Raw genomic sequence first — 24,674 nt, 5'->3', positions numbered from 1 at the left:
TAAGAACTTAATGAGTGGCTCCCATTACCTATCTGATCAAATCCAAGTTTCCCAGTCTGGTTTTGAAGATCTTCCACAGCCTGGCTGCATTTCACCTACCCAATTCACTGTCTACACACAGTCAGAATTACCTTCCTGAATCACAGATAGGATTATTCACTCTCACACTCAAAAATACTTTAAGGTTCCTCATGACCTCAGAAAAATTTCAAATTCCTCACATAAGTTTTCTACTATTTGGCACTGGCCTTGTGTTTTCTGGCATATCCTCTCCTATAGTCTTCAATCTTCAGTTAACTGCCCAAGCTGTCTTTCCCAAATATTTCTTACATTTTTCTGTTTTTGTGTCTCTATAGTGTTCAAATTGTTCCTGAACCACCTGTAATTCTCTCTTCTGTATCTGTTGTAAAAGTCAGCAGTTCAAATACAAAAGACAGACATCTAATCCACCAAGCTTTTTCCACTTTCTCTACCCCCATGGAGAATCAACCTCTGTTTGGAGCCAGTTGCCTGGGATCCTGTGCTCTTCTTTTATTCTCCACAGCTTGTCATAATACTCTATCCTTCCATTATAGTTATTTATGTAAGTACTGTATCATGTCTATCAGCATACACACATCTTTTAAAACACCTTCCCTAGACCCACATCTATCATTCCATTTCACTGCTTCCTTTTCTAGTAAAATTCCTCAAAAGCTCTGTTTATATATTTTGTTTCACTTTCTCTCATCCCATCTTTTGAGCTCAAACCAAACAGACCACCACTCACTGAAATTGCACTTATAAAAGTCATCAATAACCTTAGAAAGCCAAAGAGCATACAGTAAGTCCCCTACATACGAACCTTCAAGTTGCAAGCTTTCGAAGATGTGAACGTGTGTTCACATGTTCAATTACATAAGTTAGTTCACATGTCTGGTGTACATTGTCACATGCATGCATCCTCTACAAGTGGTTGTGCTTTTGTGTACTTTGCTTTACAGTACTGTATAGAGTGCAGTAGTACAGTATCTTTATTTCAAGCCCAGGATGTCTGGAAGCAAGTGTAAAATCAGTGATGATGTGGCTAGTACTGCTAAGAAGCGCCAGGAATTGGAGGCCCATAGAAAGGATGAAGAGAGACAAGAGGGAGAAGAAGTGACTAAAGAACTGAAGAGATTCATGATGCAAGAAATGGCAAAAGGATTTTCTTTATTTGAGGAAGCACTATTAGTTTTTGAGGCACAGGACTCGAACGTAGAATAATACACGAAGATTGCAGCAGCAGTTCAAAATGCAATCCAGTGCTACCATGTCATCTATGATGAGAAAAAATGAGCTATTACCCAGACATCACTGGATCATCTTTTCAAGAGGGTAGATAGAATTGAATCCAGCAAGGAACCAGAACCTGTGCCAACAATGTCAGGTGTGAGTGAAGTTGCAGCTCGCCCTCCATCTCCTATTGCTGATGATCCTGCAGCTCTACCATCTCCCACCTCCTCTCCCTCCTCCAGTCAGTAACTCTTCTTGCCTGTTCACTCGATACCAGCCCCTGTATGCCAGCTGTTGGTACTGTACTACTGTACTTTTCAAGGTACTGTACTGTAAGATTAAAAATGTTTATTTTTTGTGTTTGTTTTTTGTGTATTATTTGTGTGAAAAGTATTATAAACCTATTACATATAGTAGAGTAATATATAGCTGATTGTATTAATTGGGTACCTAGGCTAACTTTGTTGGACTTACAAACAAATTGGACTTACGAATGCACCCTCGGAACGGAATTTGTTCATATGTAGGGGACTTACTGTATTCATTGCCATCTTGAACTAACCACTCCATTTGACACAGTTCGTTGCTCTTTGGTGCTTGGACCAATCTCTTCCTTTGGTGCCTGGAATACCACTTTCTCTTGTTCCTCCTCATCCCTCCTCAACCTCCTGGCAAGTCTTTCTCTGATGTCCTTACTTGATCTGAATTACCCCAACTGCTACAAGTTGAAGTGCCTAAGATTTAGCCCTTCTCATCTCTTTTCTCAACATACTCACACTCTGATCTCATCCAGTGCTGTGGTTCTAAATTTCATCAAGAGGATGACAAGAGCTAGTTTTCTATCTCCAGCTCTAACCTTTCTCCTGAATTCCAGATTCGTATGTACCACTGCTTAATCAGTATTTCAACTTAGATTTCTAATAGGCATCCCAAACATAATATGTCCAAAACTTAATTCTTGATTTCTCTCCTCTAAACATGCATATATCACACCCTTGCTCATCTTAGCAAATGGCCTCTCAGTTCTTCTAGACCTTAGAGTCATCTTGGACCCTTCTCCTTCTCATCTAATCCATTGGCAAATTTTGCTAGCTATGCATTCAGAATCTATTCAAAATTTAACTACGGTCCACAACTCTTTCAATGCCACCATCATCTCTTGAGTTATTTCAGTAGTCCCTTAACTGGTCTCTTTGTGTATGAGCTCATTCACCCCACCCCCTTCCAAACCCTCAAAGTGGCCTTTTTAAAGCATAATTCCATATGCCTTCTCTGCTCAGAACCCTCCAATAGCTTCCCACCTCCTTCAGAATACAACCCAAAGTCTTTACTGTGGCCTACAAACATTATGTCATCTGACCCATCACTCCCTCTCTGAATTCATCTTCCACACTTCCTCTTGCTCAATCAGCTATTGAATTTCAAGTCTCCTTGCTATCCCTCAAGGATACCAAGCACACTTTTGCTTCCATACCTTTATACTTAATGTTCCTTCACCTGGATTTTTCTCCTCTAGGCAGCCACAGGCATCCTCACTTCCTTCAGATCTCTTTTCAAATTCTACTTTATCAGAGAGGGCTTCTCTGACCACTTTATATAAATTAGCAACCTTTTCCCATCATTCTCTAACTTCTACCTTGCATATTGTTCTTCATAGCACTTATCACCACTGGACAAATTATGTATTTGTTAATATGTTTTTATCTGTCTCCCCCAACTTGAATGTAAGTTTCTTTAGAGAAGGCAATTTGTTTTCTTTACTGCTGTATTCCCACGAGCTAGATCAGTGCTCGGAATATTGTAAGTATTCAGTTTATGTTGAATGAATGAACAAATAATTGCTAACTATTAGAGCGAAAGCTCCTGTGGCCAGAGACTAGCTCTTAAGGATTATATATCTCCATTAACACCTAGCTTAGTATCTTGCATATGGTAAAAATTCAAAATATTAACCAAATTAAATTGCATCTTATTTCTCACTGCTTCTCAAAGATGCTGTCTGTTCCTTTTTGGCAAGTTTCCATACTTCCACCTGCTTCCTTCCTTCCTCTCGTGCAGCTCACTTCTGCTAGAAGCCTCAGTTCCTGCTATTTCTTTCTTTAACTTCCTCTTTTCCTGTCTATATTCTATTATGACTTTGGTGTCTGGGCTTCCAGGAAACTTCCTATTTCAACTATCACTTCTCAACTCTTAGAGGCTACAAAGCCTGTCCCCTACAATACAGCAGCCTATACTATCATTTATTCTCTGCTTCATGGAAATTCAGCCTTGCTTTCCCAACAGTACTGTAATAACACTATGGCAGAGATCATAATCTACTCCCAAATCCTTGAAAACAGCTAGTACAAGGTTACACGGATGGTAAGTGATTAACAACTATATCAACTGATCCAGAATAGTATCTTCCTTTGCATACTAGACAGTATCACTTAGAATAGCTAATAGGGATGTTATTCTGTTTGAAACAGAATTCCTGATTTTAGCACTCATACATATTCCTTTGCCATTCCCCTACTCACATTTTACCTGTCACCAGTAGGTATCATTTTCTAACAAAGTCTAGGAGTCATTTTCTTTTAATTTGACTTTTATTCTGAGATCGTGGATTCACATGTGGTTGTAAGAAATAATACATGAAGATCCCGTGTACCCTTTACTCAGTTTCTTCCAGTGGTAACATCTTACAAAATTATAGTATACTCTGATGGTTTCTCAAATGATGAAACAGAGGGTTACCGTATAACCCAGCAATTCCACCTCTGAAAATAAAAGAGAATTGAAAACATATGTCCACTTAAAAATGTGTACAAGAATGTTTACAGCAGCATTATTCATAGCAGCAAAAAAGTAGAAACAACCCAAATGTCCATCAATGGATGCATGGGTAAACAACATGTGGTATATCCATATAATGTTATAATGGTATAATGTTTCCATGCATATGATGGTATAATATTTTAGTCAGACCTAAAAATGAATAAAGTACTGACATATGGTACAACTTAGATGAATCTTGAAAATATTATGTAAATGAGAAAAGTCAGACCCAGAAAGCTGTATATCATATTATTCCATTCATATGAAAGTCCTGAATAGGAAAATCTACAGAGATAAAAAGTAGATTAGTGGTTGCTTAGGGCTGTGGTAGAATGAACAAGAAGAGCAGATGGAGAAGATGAGGTAAGAGAGGTCATGGGTCCAGATGATCTAGGGCTTTTTAGGCTATTTGGAGACATGTTTTTCTCTGAGTGAGATTACAAGGCCTGGAGGGTTTTGAGCATAATTTGACTTTTAAAAGTCACTCTGGCTGCTGTATGGAGAATAAACCACAGGAAGAAAAGAGGGAAAGCAAGGTGATTAGTGAAGAGACTATTCCAAAAATCAAAGTAAGAGATAATGGTGGTTTGTAGTAGGGATTAACTTTGTAGGTCATGTGAACTGATTGATCAGGACAAGCTTTAAAGGTAGAACTAGAGGATTTGTTGGTGCAGTCAACGTAGGGTATAAGCGAAAGAGAAAAGTCTAGGATGACTCAAAGGTTTTGGGTCTGAACAACTGGACAGATGGAGTGGGTATTCACTCAAGTGGAGCAAAGTGTAAAAGGAGCACGTTTTGATGAGCTACGTGGGGAATTTGATTTTGGAGTTGTTGATGTTGAGATGTTGGATATATCGAGTTGGCTATTAACTAATAGTCTGTGTTGGGGCTATAATTTGGGAGTCATCAATGTGTGGATTACATTTAAAGCCATTAGGTTGAATGACATCACTTAGGGCAGCGGTCCCCAAACATTTTGGCACCAGGGACTGATTTCCTGGAAGACAATTTTTCCATGGATGGGGTTGAGGGGAGGGGGAATGATTCAGACAGTAAGTCCAGTGATGGGGAGCGATGGGCTGCTGCAGATGAAGCTTCCTTGCTCAACTTCGGCTCACCTCCTGCTGTGCAGCCAGGTTCCTAACAGGCTTAGGACAGGTACAGGGAGGTTGGGGACCCCTGACTTATTAAGGCATTGTCCTAGAGAGTGAAGAGGGCCAAGACACTCCAAAGGTACTCCAAAATCAAGAGGTCTGAAAGATGACAAGGAACTAGTAAAAGAGACAAGACTGCTTAGAATAAACCCACATTCCCCACCTTAATCATGACCTGGCCCTTCTCCATGTCTTTAACCTCACTCTCCAATCACGTATGATACTCATTTTTTGAAATAAGCCAAGTGCTTTCCTGTCTCACGGCCTTTGTCTTTGCTGAGCTTCCACCAGGCATGTTTTCACCCAGGCTCTAATTTTCACCTGCTTCTCTTACCACAACCTCCGCTAAATTGTAACCTTGATTTTTCTCTAAACACCCTAATTGAAAAGCCCAAAATTGGCACCGCTCCACCGCCCCCCTCCCCCAGCCCTGCGCCCCCCAGCACCAAGTTATGGCTCTTACTATAACCTGAAATTATTTCACATGTTTTTTTGTCTAGAAACCCATCCCATCTTAATTTAACAAATGCTTACAAAACGATTACTAGACACCAAATAAAAGCTCAGTTGTTCCTCCTTTTACGTAATTTTCTGGAGAGCAGGGGCCTTATTATCTTGTCCTTTGCGGCATCTCCAATACAAATGACATTGCCTCAGCAATCAATTCTAAGTTTTCAGTATTTATTAACAGAACGGATTGCAGGACGCTAACAGAAAGAATTTTGCCCGCCGCTCCACTGGGTCCCAGAATTGTCCCGAGGGCAGGAAGGAGGGAGGTAAAGCTGGAGAACCTAGCGCATGCGCTATTGTTCTCTGAGCGCTAGAGGCTGAACCCCGCCCCTTTCCTTTGGCTGTTTGCACATGCGCGATACGAGACTTGTCTGTCGTTTGTCGGCGCTATCAATAAAGTTTTAGCGAGCGCACACTTTCCTTTTCCTTGGCAAGATGGCGGAGTACGACTTGACTACTCGCATCGCGCACTTTTTGGATCGGCATCTGGTCTTTCCGTTGCTTGAGTTTCTCTCCGTAAAGGAGGTGAGGGGGTTTTTGAGCGCGAGGAAGGCGTGGGAGCGCGTGAGATGCGGGGCAAGGCCGAAAGGCGGTGGCGGTAGCCTTCGGCCTGATACACGTGTGAGGCGGCCCTGAGTTTGGTCCCGAGTCGGGCACTAAGGACCTGCTGGTAGTTTAGCGTCGTCCCTGTTGATTAGCACTGCGGAATTCGGCCGTGAGTAGGGGTGAAGTGACAACATGAAGCTCAGGGGAGAAAGGGAGGGGTCCTCACTTCTTGAGGTCCCAGTGCCGAAGGGACTTCCGCGTCATTCCTCTCGGAAGTTGACGATTGGCTGGCTTCGCTGTAGTACTGCTTGAGCTTAACTTCAGGCTGGCTTCTAACAGCACATTTGACTCTTAGAGATTTTAATTTTTCTTTCGGGCACTGTAGGAAGGGTGGCCTTGGCTTTGTGTTTTTTGTTTGCCGGATCGTTTGGAATGATTTTCTTAGACTTAAATATCTAGCCCCTTAGTTTCCGTGAAGTTATGAGTTCTTTGCGAGGAGTTTAACTGGTGTTTCGGTAAATAGCCACCTCCTAGAAGCGTAGCATATTTTGTCCGATGGGGGAGGGGGACCCAAAAAATAACAACCCGACAATAATTTTTATCTTGAAAGTTGTTTTTCAGTGTATAGAGGTACAGACTTCGAGTGATTTGAATTGGTCGTTATTGTTCATTTAGCTATTCAAGATATCTTGAAAAAGTGTGTGATTCTGGTACCTCATTTAAAAAATGTTTCAGTCCCAAAAGTTTGGAAGTATTAGGCTTAGTTATACCATAGTTTATTGGGAAATTGATGCATTTTAATAGTTATAATAAAGTAATATTACCATGATGAGGGAAGTAGAATATTGGTCAGAAAAATAAATGCGTTCTATTTCCAGAAGCAGATTAAAACGCAAGTCTACTTAGAGCACTCTAGATTTGGGGAGAAGATTTTGTGTCCCAACGGTAATAAAACAAAAATCCCTACAAATAAACATTAAATTGTTGTGATAACTTTTCAGATTTTCCCATGGTTCATTGGACAGGTATAACCCTCAAATTCATATGAACCTTTTCTAAACACCTGGAAACAACTCTAAAGTTATTGATATTAGGAAACAGCGAAGTTTATTTTCAGTAACTTTAAGAATGTCTTGCCATTTAAAGCTTTATCTTGAAATATGTTTTTGTCTTGATTTTTCTTTTATAGGATGTACTTAACCTATATTGTAGAGCTTTAATAAAACAGCCCAGTCTGCCTTCTGTTTCTTTTTTGGGTAATTGAGGATAATTTTCCAAAGGTCAAGGAGTAGAAAAATATCCTCTCTGGTTGTAAACTAGCCAAACTTCATATTTTTGTAATGTGTCTTTACACATTTGGTTTTCAAGGCAGGTAGATGAAAAGGAAGAATACGAAAGTGTAAATTAGTTTTTCATGGGGCAAGACCAGAACTGAACAGCAGCTAAGAATCAGTGGGAGATAACTGCTCAAAACCTGTTTCCTTGGAGAGAATGTTGGTAAGATGGCAGTGATACACCAAGGGGAAGACGTGCTGGAGTATTTATCAATTATAAGTATAGGACTTCCGTGGAATTGTGAGAAATCCAAGATAAAATCCAGACTTCTCATGACTAAAAAACTTATCCTTTGGTGGAGATAGCAGTCTGTAATTATAAGGCTAAGAGTAGTAAATGTCAGAGAAGTACTGGCAGCGTGCTGTCAAAATTGAAGTACTATTCTGTGGGCAAAAAGTATTTTGAGGAGGAGAGGCTTGAAGTGGAGGTGTTTTTTTTTTTTTTTTAAATTATTTATTTAATTGGCTGTGTTGGGTCTTTGTTGCTGCACATGGGCTTTCTCTAGCTGTGAGGAGCCCAGGGCCACTCTTCATTGTGGTGCACGGGCTTAGTTGCTCCGGCATGTGGTATCTTCCTGGGGCTGGGATCGAACCCGTGTCCCCTGCATTGGCAGGCGGATTCTTAACCACTGCGCCACCTGGGAAGTCCCTGAAGTGGAGTTTTGAAGGTAGGTGGTTAGGATAGTCAAAGATCATGATACATGAAGGTATCAATTGAATATAGTATCAGTATGTTGGATAATATAAACTCTATGAGAGCAGGAGCTTTGTTTTTTTCCTCGCGGTGTCCTGAGCATATAGAGTCTGGCATAAAGGCTTTTCATGATTATTTAATAAATGAGTGAATACATATTTGAACCTTAGTGTTTTTTATTCTCAAGTGAAGTGGAAGGCCAGATAATGTTTGGGAGCCTGGATGCTGAATTGGGACCGTGGTTAGGATCCTGGCTGTGTCACTTAGTACCTTTGTGCCCTTGAGAACAGTTTCTTTCCCTTCTTTTTTTTTTTTTTTTTTTTTTTTAAATTTATTTAGTTATTTTTGGCACACGGGCTTAGTTGCTCCGCAGCATGTGGGATCTTCCTGGAGCTGGGATTGAACCCATGACCTCTGCATTGGCAGGCGGATTCTTAACCACTGCGCCACCTAGGAAGCCCTCTTTCCCTTCTTAACTAAACCTCTTCTCATGCATAAAATGTTGGTACTACCACCAGCCTGATGGGGTTGTTAGAAAAATTACATGAAATAGTGCATATAAAGTATTTAGCCTTCTGGGACAGAGTAGATGCTCCAAAGTGTTTTCTGTTAGGAGGCTAGGCCATACTATGTGGGAGGGGAGTGAGGCATTCATTTGGGGTTTTGAGAAGTGAGGTAAAGACTGGAAATGGTGACTGAGTAAACTGACCAAAGACAAGTGCAAGAATTGGTATGTGTGGAGGGTGCAACTGAGATCAGAAATCATACATTTATAAGTGGTCATTCTTGGAGTGAGAGAAACAGTAGAAGGTTTGAGTAGTGTAGAAATGTGTGGAGGTAGGCTGGTGGATAAATGCCATCTAGAGATTGATGAAAAGGATTGCTGATTAGAGAAAAGCACAGATGTGATTGAATAACATTATTGCCTAGTTCTGAAACATTTTATAGGTGACCTTAGCCAGAACATAGAAAAGAGATAACTTTTTTTCCAGCACTAGAGATTGACATTGAATTGTATTTGGTTGGAGAAAATGAATGGAATGAATGGTAACTGCTAAAGTGAAGAGCTTTGAAATAGCCAAAACCAGTATCCAAACTAATGTAGAAAGTGACAACCAAATAGAGTGATGTAAAAATTAGAAAGAACAGAGGATATGTTGAGGGTGATGAAGCATTTTAGAGGTAATAGAGGAAGAGGTGATGAATTTAAGTTAGAAGTCTTAGAGATGAGGTGCTGGATGAAAGTTGTTACAATTTGTGGGATAAAGGATTTTTTAAAGAATTCTTATTATAGATGTTGGATTTGTGGAGGATGATAGCAGGAAGAGCTGTTGTAAGAAGATTTTTAATCTGTTACAAAGTAGGAATTGTTTTCAACAGGTTGATAGACTGGATTGGCAGACTAACCTGTGAACCAAATACAGCCCTCTCTGCCTCTTTTGTATGGACTGAGCTAAAAAAAAATTTTAACAGACGAACATTTGCAACCATTCTCAATTATAGAACAGTAAGTACACCAATTAAGTGAAATGTTTCCTGCCCAAAAAGAATTCCATTCTTCTCATTAGTAGAACCGTATTACAAAAAATTTTATTTCATATTATATTTTTTATTTCAAAAAGAAAATTGTGGAAACTTTTCTCTCTTATGGTACTTATATATAGTATCCTTGATTTTTGCTTCTTGACTCACAAAATCTGACTATCTCTTCTTTACAGAATAAGTGTGCCTATGAAATTTAGAGAGGATGATATAAGCAGATGTAGATTTAAGAAGAGGCCAGTGAGGTCTGAGGCAGAGGAGCAATGCTTTGGATCTGCAGTTGGAAGAAGCATTACAAATTGAAAGCTATTGATGCAGTGGCGAGGAGAGGTGGCATGCCAGGAAAAGGATATTTTCACCTAAGATTAGGGTTTCTGAAAGGCAAACTGAAAGGAAACTTCATTTTTTTTTTAAAGTAAATTTTTTATCAAGTATAACATGTGAGAAAAGTAAGCAAATATGAATGCTTTTTTCCCCAAAGGAAACACACTTATGTGTGACCACCATCTAGAACAATAAATAAAACATTGCAAACATCCTAAAAACCTTTCTAGTCATTATTCACACTTCCCAAAGGTAAGCACTAGTTTGATTACTTTGGTCTTTTAAATTTTTTATGTAAATGGAATTAAACATTCACCACCACTTACTGCTTTGTATGGCTTCTTTTTTTTTTTTTTTTTAATTTTATATATTTATTTTTATTGGCTGTGTTGGGTCTTTTCTGCTGTGCGCGGGCTTTCTTTTTAGTTGTGAGTGGGGGCTACTCTTTCTTGTGGTGCGCGGGCTCCTCGTTGCCGTGCCTTCTCTTGTTGCAGAGCACGGGCTCTAGGCGCGTGGGCTTCAGTAGTTGCAGCACATGGGCTCAGTAGTTGTGGCTCACGGGCTCTAAAGCGCAGGCCCAATAGTTGTGGCACACCAGCTTGGTTGTTCCGAGGCATGTGGGATCTTCCTGGAGCAGGGATCAAACCCATGTCCCCTGCATTGGCAGGCGGATTCTCAACCACTGTGCCACCTAGGAAGCCATGTATGGTTTCTTTCTTTCAACATTGTGAGATTCATCTAAGTTGTTAGGATGACAGTAGTTCATTCATTTCAGTGTGGGATGTTATCCATTGTATAAGTATACTGCAGCTTATTTATCCATTCTATCGTCGATAGACTTAGCTGTTGCAAATAGTGCTGCTGGCAACATTCTTGGTAATGTCCTTTGAATATATGCACCCATTTCTCTTGGGTACCTAGGAATAGAATTGCTGGGTTAAAGAATATTTTAGCTTTAGAAGATGAAAACAGTTTTCTAAAGTGGTTGGAGTTCTGCCAGCAGAGTAAGTGTTCAGTTACTCTAGATTTGTACCAACACTGGTATTGTCAGTTTTTTTTTAGTTTTAAGTGTGGTTTTAATTTACATTTCTTTATGATTAACGAGGTTGAAGACCTTTTCTGGTGTTTGTTGGCCATTTGGTTAGACTCCTGTGGAGTGCCTATTAAAATCTTTTAGCCATGTTCAATTGCATTTTGTCTTTTTTTTTCTTACTATTTTGTAGGAGTTCTTTATGTAGTTTGGAAGGTTCAGTTTTAATCTCGTGGCTATACAGTTTGATCACTTTTATCTTTTCATGGGTAGTAAAATGTTGTAGAATCTTCCTGCATTTTTCTTTGCTTAGCAAAATAAGATTTAGTACAAAAGTCTTTTTTTTTTGCTGAAAGCTTATCTTGACTATTTGATTAAAAATTGTTTTGAATTACATTGCTGTCTCTCCCTGAATGCTATTGTGTTGAATCCTTACATATTGCTCAGTTTATGTGAGTTTGCTTACCTGGATTGTGGGTTAAATTACTTCTCTTGAACTCTTTGCAAAAGCCAAAACTGGCTATGACGAGGTTGACTTATAGAATGGGTGCTAGTTTTGTTTCAGGGTTGTAGATGGGAAGCATTATAAAGGATTTTAAATATTTAGTGAAAAAAATATGTGGGGGATAAAAGAGAGACCACCTCAAGGAGAAATGGGTAGGCATGGTGTGGATGTAAGAGAGACTAAAAAGGTAACACATTTAAGAGTTGATTCCTAATTACCTGAATGTGGAGAGGCATCAACAATACTATGTGCTTATCAGTGGAGCTGGTGTGGTTGTTTATTTACTCACAGCTTTGTTCTGGAAAGGTTAAAAGATGACTTGTAGGGACACATAAAGAATCAGATAATATAAATCAGAAGTTGGTGGGAATGGCTTTGCAGTATGTAATTGCCTTTATTTTAAAGTAGCTAGGTGAACAAAATATTTTATGTCTCCAATGGCTGATTGCTTGCCTTTCTTGTAGGAGGGTGAATTAATATATGATTAATAATGTAATATTTTATTAAAAAGTAATAGTTCAAAACATGTTTCCAGAAACACTATCTTACTAATAATTGCTTTATTTGAGGGAACTTCACTTTATTCATTATAAAGTAATTTTCTCTTGCAGATATATAATGAAAAAGAATTGTTACAAGGGAAATTGGATCTTCTTAGTGATACCAACATGGTAGACTTTGCTATGGATGTATACAAAAACCTTTATTCTGATGATATTCCTCATGGTAAGTTTTGTCCTTACATCTGAAGCTTGACTTGTGAGCTGAGGATGTGTGTATTAAAAGTTTTGTGCTTTATAAAAGAACTTTAGCCAAAAGTCTTAATAACTATTTGAATGATTTAAAAGTTCTTTGGATGAAAGTAATATGAAGGTTACAGGTCTTCTAATGTGTATTTTCTCACCATAAAAGGTGTGAAACTACTTTAAAACATGGTCATCAGACGCCTTCAGTTCATAGTATGCAGCATCCAAATTGTACTTATTAATCAGATTGTTTCCTTAGAATAATCTGGGAATGTTGCAGTTTTTTGGCTTGCTAACTTTTTCGGTTAGCATCTTGTGTGCCTTAGAGATTTCTTTTTTGTCATGAAACATCTGGGTTCTCAAAAGCATGGTCCTCAGAACCAGCATCGTCAGCTCACCTGGGAGAGCTTGTTAGAAATGCAAATTCTTGTGCCATACCTCAGATCTGCTTAACCAGAAAATGTTGGCTGAAGACCAGCACTCAATATAGGGAACTACAGTGGTGTAGTGTTTTCCAATCCTTGTTTTCTGTAGTAATAGATGTTACTTAAACCCCTCCCCCCCAAAAAAAACTATACACATAGTATTTTGAAAGATTTTAAGAACTCTCTTCAGTAGAGAAATACAATTTACTTTGTTTAAATTGACTCTCAAAATTTGATCACAGATCCACTATGTTTAAGAAACACTCTTCTAGTATTAGTACTTTCTAATATATACCTTAAAAATTATTACATTAAACATAATCACTATTTCAACTTCTATTATAGTTCCCTGCAAGAACAGTAGCTCTTTAAATTTTAGTTTTTGGTGAAAAAGTAAACCATTTCTTAGTGAAACTTTAAAACATGCTAACGGGATAGGTTATATGCAGGTTTTCTCTGACTTCATGATGCAGTAAAAAGAAACTATAGAATTGGTTTTGAGAGATTACAGAACTAGATTTATAGTGAAAAGAAATTATTAACTGGATTTCAATTCCATTCTATCTAGTTGAAAATCTGTAGTAATAATATGTAAACCCCTGTGAGCCTCTGTTCAAAAACTGGGATAATCTCCTGAGACAATTCAATGAGAACAAATATAAAAACACTGAGAATGAAGTCTCTGAAATGTAGAGTTAAATAATTGTTTCTTCAACAGCAGCTTCTCCCAGGCTGTATCTGTATATTCCTCAGTTTTCTTTAAGAGTAAGAAGATTCCCTCTTCCTTTATGTGCCTTTGCAGTGCTAGATAGAAGAAATTGGATATGGGGGAGTTACTGAGTTGGTGGCTTCTGGCATGTGAGTTATGTTGGGGATAAATAAATTTATGCACAATTCAGATAGATTGAAAAATTTCCAGAGACATTCTTATAGTGAGCAATATTGTTTAATGTTATAGTATTCCTTTGCTTTTTTAATTAGCTTTGAGAGAAAAAAGAACCACCGTTGTTGCACAACTGAAACAGCTTCAGGCAGAAACTGAACCAATTGTGAAGATGTTTGAAGATCCAGAAACTACAAGGCAAATGCAGTCAACCAGGTAACCTCTCCTTTTTTTTTTTAATTATTTGATTGAAGTATAGTTAATTTACAGTGTAATGTTAATTTCTGCTGTACAACAAAGTGATTCAGTTGTGCATATATATACATATTTTTTTGTATTCTTTTCCATATGGTTTATCACAGGATATTGAAAATAGTTCCTCATGCTGTATGCTGGGTCCTAGTTGGTTGTGCATTCATTTTATACATAATAGTTTGCATCTGCTAATCCCAAACTACCAGTCTATCCCTCCCCCATCTTCCTCCTCCTTGGTAGCCACAAGTCTTCCCTATGTCTGTGAGTCTGTTTCTGTTTTGTAGTTCATTTGTGTCAGATTTTATATTCTACATATAAGTGATATCATATAGTATTTGCCTTCTCTTTCTGACTTACTTTACTTAGTATGGTAATCTTTAGGTCCATCCATGTTGCTGCAAGTGGCATTATTTCATTCTTTTTTATGGCTAAGTAATATTCCATTGTTTATATGTACCACATCTTCTTTATCCATTCATCTCTCATTGGACATTTAGGTTGTTTCCATGTCCTGGTTATTGTGAATAATGCTGCTATGAACGTAGGGGTTCATGTATCTTTTTGAATTATAGTTTTGTCCGGGTATATGCCCAGGAGTGGGACTGCTGGATCATATGGTAGCTCTATTTTTAGTTTTTTGAGGAACCTCCATACTGTTTTCCACAGTGGCTGTACTAATTTACATTCCCACCAGCAGTGTAGGAGGGTTTCCTTTTCTACAGTGTCTCTAGCATTTGTTTATAGACTTTTAATGATGGCCATTCTGACTGGTGTGAGGTGGTACCTCATTATAGTTTTGATTTGCATTTCTCTAATAATTAGCTATGTTAAACATCTTTTCATGTGCCTGTTGGCCATCTGTATGTCTTCTTAGGATAAATGTCTATTTAGGTCTTCTGCCCATTTTTCTGTTGGGTTGTTTGTTTTTTTGTTGTTGAGTTGTATGAGCTGTTTGCTGTGTTTTTGTTTGTTTTTGCTGCGGCATGCAGGATCTTAGTTCCCTGACCAGGGATTGAACCCTTGTCCCCTGCAGTGGAAGCGTGGAATCGTAACCACTGGAATGCCAGGGAATTCCCTGTATGAGCTGTTTGTATATTTTGGAAATTAAGCCCTTGTTGGTCACATCATTTGTAAATATTTTCTCCCATTCAGTAGGTTGTTTTTTCGTTTTGTTTATGGTTCCTCTTGCTGTACAAAAGCTTGTAAGTTTGACTAGGTCCCGTTTATTTATTTTTGCTTTTATTTTTGTTGCCTTCAGGTAACCGCTCCTTAATTTGAATTCTAAAAATTCTGTTTCCTGGATTAATATAAATGTTAATTCATAGTTTATCTAGTAACCCAGTCTAAAAGTTCATGGTTGGAAGATCACTTTATCTGTTTATTTTCATTTATCCTTATTGTGTAGGGACCAGGAAGTCCTTAATTGTAAATGTTAATATTAAGTTTTTTAAAAACTTCTTTCAAAGTTAATCCAAATCTGATTATGCTGAGCAGCTCCACCCCCTTCCCCCCTTCCCAGGGATGTTTGCAATGTCTGGAGACATTTTTGGTTTTCAGAACTGGAGAGGTGCTACTGGCATCTAAGGAGGAGAGGCCAGGAATGCTGCTATACATCTTACAGTGCATCAGAGAGTACCCTCACTTCCCCCAAAAGAATTACCCAACCCAAAATGTCAGTAGTGCTGAGGTTGGGAAACTGCGCCTGGGCAATACCTAAAGCACATGGGTTGCTCACTGTATGGGAAAACTGAACTCACTTTATTACTTTTCTATGTTCTCTCATATCCTTCCAGGCCCAGCCCAAAGGGTAGTGTAGAGGTGATATGGTTGTATTTTATTCCTGACTTCCTCTTAGCTAGAAATAGACGTATTGTTTGGTTTCCAAAGAAAGCATGTTACCTTATTCTGACTTCACTAATTGAAGCCCTTTGGATCATTAAACATGTTTAAAAATAAAGTATTCTACTAAAATTGAATATTGCCATTGTGGCGAATCTTTTCTATCAATATACTCACTTGAGGAATTGTTTAGGATTTCACTGTGTTGCTCCTTGAGTTCTTATGATATATATGTCATTGAACCAAATTTTTAGAGCAGTTGGCTCTAAGTTTTCATTTGTGATTTGAGAAAGTGTTACCAGGTGTTTTTTAGAAAAGCAGCAAATACTATACGATTACTATACCATACTATAATATACCAAGTATACCATATTATACCACGTATATATATACACACACACATATATGTATATACACACGCACATAACTATATCTTACAGAGCTATTATATATTTTTTTCATGTATATGTATATAGCTTGTATATAGCTGTGTGTGTCTGTGTATACTGTATACACTTAGAATACCATGAGTAATTGTAGCCCTTCAGATCACATGTAAGTGCCCACAAAGGGACAGCTGAAATAAACCACATGTAGGGTACAACAGAAAATTTAAGATTTAAATTCTAGGTTTAGTCTAGTCACTTAAACACTGGGAAGTAATTGGATTTGGGTATGAATAAAGTGAATACAGGTTTGTTCACCAAATATTAGAGCTCCTTGTAGCTCAATAGGCAATAAATGGGAGATAAATGAAAGGATGAAATTGTGGGTTAAAACTTGTAATATAATTAAATTTATAACTGTTCATTTTCAAAGTAATAACCTCTCCCTGCTGATTCCCCACTTTAAAATTTTATTGAATATATAGTATTGTACTTCTCATACTTTCCCAGAAATGCCCACTCAGCCAGAGGACAGTGATTGTATACCTAAGGTATAAGTGGTGTAACACAGAATTATTCACTATGATCTATAACAAGTGTTAAGTGGGTTTTTTGAAATCTTTTTATGTTAAAATTTCATGCATGTTTCTATTTAGTGCTATAATATGCTTGTGCTAATTTTAGTGATAACATATCCCCTTCCCATTAAACCTTCAAGTAAAATTATGCTCCCAGAAGACATGCCACAGTATTCATTCTTGCAATGAGCCTAAGGAAATGATTTCATTTTTTAAAATGTCCAGAAGGTGGGCAACTCTGCCACCTGTCACTTGTTCCTTGGTGTCTTTGTCGTCAGTTTGTCTTTTACCAGGCTACCAACATCTCAAGTTATGCAAAACTAATTTTAGAAAAGTTAAATTGGGTTATTTGAGACTTTGGTATGAATAATAGTTATATAGAGTGTGTAGCACAGATAGCATGTAAATTAGGCATGATTTTTTTTTTTGGTTGTATTGCATCATCTTTGTTGCTGCTTGCCAGCTTTCTTTAGTTGCAACGAGCGGGGGCTACTCTTCGCTGTGGTGCACGGGCTTCCCATTGCGGTGGCTTCTCTTGTTGCAGAGCATGGGCTCTACGTGTATGGGCTTCAGTAGTTGCAGCATGTGGGCTCCGTAGTTGTGGCTCACGGCATGTGGAATCTTCTGAGACCAGGGATTGAACCTGTGTCCACTGCATTGGCAGGTGGATTCCCAACAACTGTACCACCAGGGAAGTCCCAGTTAGGCATGTTTTATTAGCCTTGTAAATTTGCCAAATCACTTCCTTATGAGAAATACTAACATTGTAGAGGGGGACAAAATTTATAAATAGAATGAATTCCTACTTGTTTGTATGGTACATTTATTTTCATCTCTATTCTAAGAATATATTATCTATTAGAAATGTATCCTCAGGAGAGCAAATACCATTCTCAGTAGGTTACCCTGCCTAAATAGACCTCACTGATCTCACTATAAGAAAAGCCAAAATATTCTGGTTTTATTAACTAAAAAACTTAGATCATATGGTGAATCAGAACATATGATTTTCAGTTAGGGCTAAAGAAATCTGAAAATGAAATTTTAAAGTTTAAAATTCACCTCGAGTTCCTATTCCTTATGTTTAAAACATGTAATGTTCTGTTTATTTTATTCTGGAAGTCTTATTTTATTTTTAGTGTTTAAGTATTAAGATAATTAAATGGCTTTATGTGAGTGATAAGATAGAAGTTGAATATGCTTGTTTTGTTTTCTGTGGCCTATAAAATACAGTAATTTTTGTTTTTTATTATTAAGGGATGGTCGGATGCTGTTTGACTATCTGGCAGACAAGCATGGTGTAAGTGGTCTTTTAAAAATTTTTAGTTGTTATGTTTTAATAAGGTTAATTAAAGAATAGTGTTGTATAGATAGATTCATGCTTGACAAGAGTATAATTTCCAAATTTATTACACATAATACCAGGTATGTTTTTGAAACTTTGGTTTTTAAAAATTTGTCCTGATTGGAAAATAATATCCTTATACTTACCGTTAGATAACAGAAATTCTCAAATTGTTCGAGCATGATCATGTAATAGTTAGCATTTTATATTTCTGGTGGATAAACAAGTAGGTAAAGCAGAACTAAATTTGAATTAGAATGCCTTGAGCAATAGCATTAAGTAACACTTTAGCTGCCTTGTGGAATATAGTAGCCCTTGACGTTACCAAGACCGTCATAAATTCCCAAATAAAAGAATGTTGTTATAGGCTTTCCTAGTCATCTCCCAGTCTCCTTCCCCTTGCGTTAACTCGAAGTGTGAGGCTTTGTGTATAATCGGTTCTTTAATTTGCATTCATGTTTTATCTTTCATTTAACAATTACTGTAAGAAGAGGCATGCTGAACACTGTGCAGAATTACTCTTTCTGGTTTCTGTATAAGAATGGTATGTTTGTTAATGTTCTAGTTCAGAGCCCTTCTCTTGATTTCTTCTTTTTCACTTTGCTTGCATCATTAACTCTAAAAGTTGGTTTAACTTGGGGGCCAGTTTTTGCAGAGAACTGAAGTTTAATTGTACACATTATTTGTATAGAATCACAGAATCCTTACAGGGATGTATATGCTTGGTAGTTGTCTAAGCTCATTCAACTGTAATTCAGGTTTGTATCACAACAAAGTAGGTATTGTTACAATTCAGAACTATGAATGTTAAATCCAGCAATTCCTGGTATATATTTTAAGGGTCATGTGGTTTTCTGATTTTGGGGTGGGGGGGTGGGAGGGTAGCAGCTTTTGAAAAAATTGATATCTGGGGACATTTGAAAGAATAAATGGTTTGAATTTTAAAACTCAAAATTTAAAAATAGAACTTAAGCTTTATTCCTTTTTTTAGTTTAGGCAGGAATATTTAGATACACTCTACAGGTATGCAAAATTCCAATATGAATGTGGAAATTACTCTGGAGCAGCAGAATATCTTTACTTCTTTAGAGTGTTGGTAAGTAATTTTTTTTTCTCTTTCTTCCCTTTTGTAGATTGCTTTGGTTCCTCAAAACATGTCTGTAGATTTGGGTCTGTCTATTGTTTTCAGCAGTCATTGGCAAGAGGAGAAAAAAATAAACTTTCAACAAAACCAAATAGACACAGGAAACCTTATATCAGTTCCTCAAAATTTGGAGGGAGATTTAACTTATCCTTGAAACCCAAAAGTAGTAACCACTAATTTGTCATTTTATGTGTAATTGTATGATTTTAACATTATTAGAATTCTATCATATAATGAATTTGTTATAATATTACTGTATAGTACAGTGAGTGGCACATTGTGGATGCTTAATATTTATTGAATAAATCTATTATTCCTAATTTTAATTCAATATTTTTATGCTGCGTATGTTCCTTGAATTTGTTCTAAACAGCAGTGGCATTCTAATGATATTTGAAAAGGTTTTATGCCTTAATAGTAACTTTTTTCTATTTATTTCTGCCCTCAGGTGTAAGACTGTTTTTCTTCATTATGTAGGGAGTAGATGAGTTTAAATAGTACTGCTAGAAAAAATTCCTACTCTTTTTTTTTCATTTGTCTATTTGACAAGTTCCTAGATTCATTGCTTTTGTTAGGAAGGAGAGTTGAGTGAAGCCAAAGGAAAAATCAGGCTATTACATAGACAGATTTCTTTTTCATTCGGCCTACTGTTTAGGTAATTATATTAATAAATGCCTTCTAAAGTTACTAAAATTCTCTTGTTTTAACTAGCCTCTCATTTGAGAAATTATAATTTGTTACTTTGGGTCAGTAAGCAGGTACCTACGTCTTTGATATCACTAGTTAATCCTAGAAGTTGGGAAATGACCTCTTAAGACAGGGACTTTTTGTCTTCCAACCTTGGAAGAGTCCATTCTTTCTGTCTCTATTTTCTGATGCCTTTCTTCTTTTAGCCCCACATGTCACAAAGAAAAGACTCAGTGGCTGCTATCCTTGGTTGTTTTCTAGGAAATTAAATTTTCCTTTTTTGCAAGGGAAGGAAGAGTTTGGTGTTATGAAATCAAATCCTACACTTAAAAAAAGTACTTAGACAACTTCATTTTTTAAAAGTACCATACTTCAGAGAAATAAAAATTTCAGTTTATTTCCAGGTATGATTTGAAAAAAAATTATTTTTCATTTACTCCTCTTTGTAAATGAATTCTTAATTCAGTTTAGCTGCAGTTAGCTTGCAAGTGCATTGAAGGTAATGGGTGATGCTAAATTTGTAGCAGCTTATCAGAAAATTCCATCAGTTTTACTTTGAATATTATGAAGGATTTAGGAGAGCAAAAGTTGATTACTTTGGAAATGTAAACAGCTTAGACGAGGATTGTAAAATCAGAAGCCTGATATGATTACAGGTACATGAAAAGAGTTGGTTATTCATATCATTTGTTAATGCTGGGAGTGAATTTTGAGAATGAAGATTTAGTGTCATGTTAGAGTTCTAGCACAGTAAATTTATTGTTGCTGGTCAGTAAGTGAATGTGCCATTTTGCTAAGACGTGGAAACTTAAGGTAACTGCTAGAAATCCAGATATTGAAACTCTTCTAGCATATCCACCCTTGAAAGCAGGTTGGTATGAAGAGCCAACTGTAATGACATGGACTTGAGCCAGAGTAGTATGCATGAACCTTTTGGGGATTAAAAAACTTGCTACTCTGCTACAAAAAGCTTTTATCCAAACACGTATATTTCAGTTTTAGTGGTATTATTATGTTTATGTGGTATGGTTTTATAATTAGTCTGAAAATTTCTGCATGTGATAAGTGTATACTTAAAAGTTTGCAGAGTTTTTATATTTACTTTTGTAAAATATGAAGATCTAATTAGTTTCCTATCTTAAAAAAAATCTGGATTGATCTTAAGCTTTTGCATTGCCTAGCAAATCTTATTATAGAACTCGTGACATTTAAGTGATTGAATACCATGGTCTTAATGTTTTACATTAAGAGCAGTCAAAATATAGTGATTGGATAGTGTTCAGAAATTAGATGCAATTCATTTTAAAGTTTTTGTCCCATCTTGTGCCACAGAACAATTGAGTTATATGGGAGTTGGTTATTTCATGTTGGCATGTTGATAAAGGCTAACTAAGCTGAGTTTAAAAATGGATTATGTTACTTTTTCTTTTGATTTAGATAGGCTGCACTATAAAATCTATGTATTTGTTTGAAATTTTGTTAATAGCAAAGATAAAAATCCTGTTTTGAATTTGGGATAAGTAATGTCAACGTTTTTTCTTATGAGTTATTTAATTTTATTTTTTTTGCAAATGGCCTGTTTCCATTTCTAAATTCTTTTCTGGTGGTTGATTATTCTTTTAAATCTATGGTTAGGGAAACATAAGCTATGAAAGAACCATTGTAACTATGATCGGAGATTAGAATTTGACTCTCTGAGCGACCTATTGTAGGTTAGTGTTGTATAAATTAAAGCTGTGTGACCTTAGAATCTACTTTTATTTTAAAAAGACTCAGTAGCTTTTAGAATACACCGAGTGCTTAAATGCACCTTATTTGATTGTGAAAGTTCTTTGAATCATGCTCTAAGAAGTGCATTAATTTGAATTGAAATGGTGGCACATATTTGGTAGGAATTTTTGAATATTTTTATTTTAAAAATTGACACTGTATTTTAATTATTTTGTTAAAATTTGCCCTCATTGTGGCCTTCTGTCTGGCTCTGAAATATAACCCCTCCCCTCATCCAGCAGCTCTTTGAAATAAAAGTGATTTTAAGATGCTAGGACTATTGGTGATCACATCTGTTTGCCTCTGTGTGTGTGTTTCACCCAGAATTTAAAGTTTATCTTCTGTAAGTACTTGTCATTCAACTTAAAAGTCTTTTCCTTGACTCAAGAAAGCTTGAGTAATAATGATTTGGCGAAGTTTTAGGCTCTTGACTGAAGATTTGGATTTTATGCACTCTGTTTGATAATGTCACTGTAGAAGATGTCTATTTCATATCCATTCTCGGATACATAGTTTCTGAGAATGTCTCAGGATGTTAAAATGTTAAAATATCCTATTCTAACATCTAAAGTTGGGATGTGTCTTGAATTGACCTAAAATAATTGATGGCATTTTAGATTCAATGAAATATTAGTGCTTAGATTTCTTTGTAAGGATCAAACATTTTATCCTTTGTAATTTGAACAATAGTTTTATAGATTTTTATATTGTTTTTGTAATTTCAATGAATTTTGACAGATGCACATACATGTGCAACTACCATCAAATCAAGATAAAGAATAATTCTGTTACCACAGAAAGACCTCTTGTTCCCCTTTGCAGTCATGCCTCATCTCTGGTTCCTCCGTTGACTTTCTTTCCATACCTATAGATTAGTTTTATCTGTTCTAGAATTTCAGGTAAGTGGAATGATATATATAAGCTTGTACCCAGCTTATTTTGACTAGCAAGTTTTTGAGATCCATTTGTGTTATTGTATGTATCAGAAGTTTGATTCTTTCCATTGCTGATAGTATTCCTTCTTATGAATATACTATGGTTTGTTTATCTATTCATCTATTGATAAACATTTGGATTACTTCTGGGTTTTGTCTATTTCAAATAAAGACATGAATATTCATATATAAGTTTTTTGTGGCCATATATCACAAGAATAATGAGAACCAGTGGTTTCATGATTATGATAGAAATTTTAATTTGCAATTTTAATCTCTGCTGTTTGCCTGTTTGAAGAGTTTCCTAATGTTTTTCAGTACATTTTAATTAATTACTGCCATCAAAGGAAAAATCTCAGTATAGACAGAATCTAAATTAGGTATGGTTTTGATCCTCATACTTTAGGCAACTATAGTACCCTGATACCATCATTTCTATTTTCATTATCATTGTGGTAATGACTCACAATTCCTGTGTTTTTATTACCTGTCAGATGATGTTGTAACCTTTTTACATGTATTATGTCATTTAAGTCATACAACTGAGGTGGCTTCTGTTACTATCACCATTTTATAGATGAGGAAGCTAAAGCACAGACAGTTCAGCTATTTATAGTAAGAGGTAGAGCCAGAATTATTGGTGGTTGGATTTCCAGTCCTGCCCATACGATTTTATTTAACTTGTAATTATAAAATGTACTAATAGTACATTTCAATTAATAGTACCATGTAAGTGCTTCAATGAAAAATCAAATTCAAAATTTCAACCTAGGGTACGGAAATGTGTTCTCCCTCCAGTACACTCACTTGCTTCTGCTGCTTTAGCACAGTTCAGTCATTATATCCACTTTCTTTGAGAGTCCTGCTTTATTTGTTTTTCTTATTAGCCTAGTCCTTATACATGTTTGGGTTTATGACCTTCTTCCACCAGTGGCAAGAAGAGATAGAGTGGCCCTCATTCCTCTTTTTTTGTAAGTTAAGACTGCAGTGTGAAATTTATAGCTTTTATGATTAGAAGTATAATTTTGGACAAATTATGCTATCCATGCATCAGTTGCCCCTCTTTAAAATGGGGATAAAAATTATTATTAACCTTCCAGGGTTTTAGGATTATATGAGAAAGTGAACTTCTGTTTCTCAGTACATATTCCTTTGATAATTATTAATGTTATTAAAAATAATGTTATTTTTCTCTCTGTGACCTCTTCCATTTGTATCATAATTTGGAAATTTTTTGTTGTGGAAGTAATTTTTCTAAGTTGTTGATGAGACTCACAAGTCTTGATTTCCACGTCTTCACTCCAGGAATTTTTAGCAACAAATTGCCTCTGAATCTAACTTTGCAAAGTTTTAGGTCTCTAATTTATTAATTGTGTATAAGTTATCTGAAAAGGGTTACATTAAAACACTGGTGCTGTATCCTAGTTTTAAGTTACTCTATCTTCTGATCTAGACTGAATATCAAAGACCTGAGTAGTTTTAGTAAATTAAGTTAAGTGAAATCTGTTTGAATCAATTTAACCAGTATGATCCAAATAATATCTTGAGTTTTGGAAAGAGCTGTAGATCTTTTAGTAGGCTAGATGGATATGTAGGGTATAAAATATACATAATCTTTTTTTCCTCTGGAGTATTCAGAATATAATTAATTATGATTGCTTAAACAGGTTCCAGCAACGGATAGAAATGCCTTGAGTTCACTCTGGGGAAAACTGGCGTCTGAAATCTTAATGCAGAATTGGGATGCAGCCATGGAAGACCTTACACGGCTAAAAGAGACCATAGATAATAATGTGAGTTACACTTTTTCAGGGTGATTCTCTGAAATTTCTATGTATCCTTCATACTTTCTGATAAGGAACATACTGTGTACTTTAAGAAGGAAGGAAGAGAGGGAAGGAGGGAGACTAAAGTGTTGATCTGATATAAAAATCACAGTAGATTAGTGGGTCGATTAGTTTTACTGAATCT

At 36.4% G+C, this 24,674-nt stretch overlaps 1 protein-coding gene across 4 annotated transcripts in view; it reads left to right on the top strand.

Moving 5' to 3' along the window:
* The first annotated feature begins 6,081 nt into the window (after nt 1–6,081).
* The window catches only part of EIF3E (eukaryotic translation initiation factor 3 subunit E), a 44,878-nt gene continuing 26,285 nt past the window's right edge, over nt 6,082–24,674 (top strand). The window contains exons 1-7 of one of the 4 annotated variants that reach the window (XM_057735727.1): nt 6,130–6,260; nt 9,690–9,816; nt 12,322–12,436; nt 13,863–13,980; nt 18,080–18,122; nt 19,159–19,263; nt 24,371–24,496. In XM_057735727.1, coding sequence (XP_057591710.1) covers nt 12,379–12,436; nt 13,863–13,980; nt 18,080–18,122; nt 19,159–19,263; nt 24,371–24,496 — 450 coding nt within the window. In that variant the 5' untranslated portion in view covers nt 6,130–6,260; nt 9,690–9,816; nt 12,322–12,378. Of the gene's footprint in view, nt 6,261–9,689; nt 9,817–12,305; nt 12,437–13,862; nt 13,981–18,079; nt 18,123–19,158; nt 19,264–24,370; nt 24,497–24,674 lie in introns of all 4 variants that reach the window. The other 3 variants (XM_057735725.1, XM_057735726.1, XM_057735728.1) reach the window with 3 other exon arrangements.

This window comes from Hippopotamus amphibius, chromosome 5, assembly GCF_030028045.1.
Source record: "Hippopotamus amphibius kiboko isolate mHipAmp2 chromosome 5, mHipAmp2.hap2, whole genome shotgun sequence".
Taxonomy (NCBI): domain Eukaryota; kingdom Metazoa; phylum Chordata; class Mammalia; order Artiodactyla; family Hippopotamidae; genus Hippopotamus; species Hippopotamus amphibius.
Note: the sequence above shows the minus strand (reverse complement) of the source record. Positions and strands in the feature narration are given on the sequence as shown.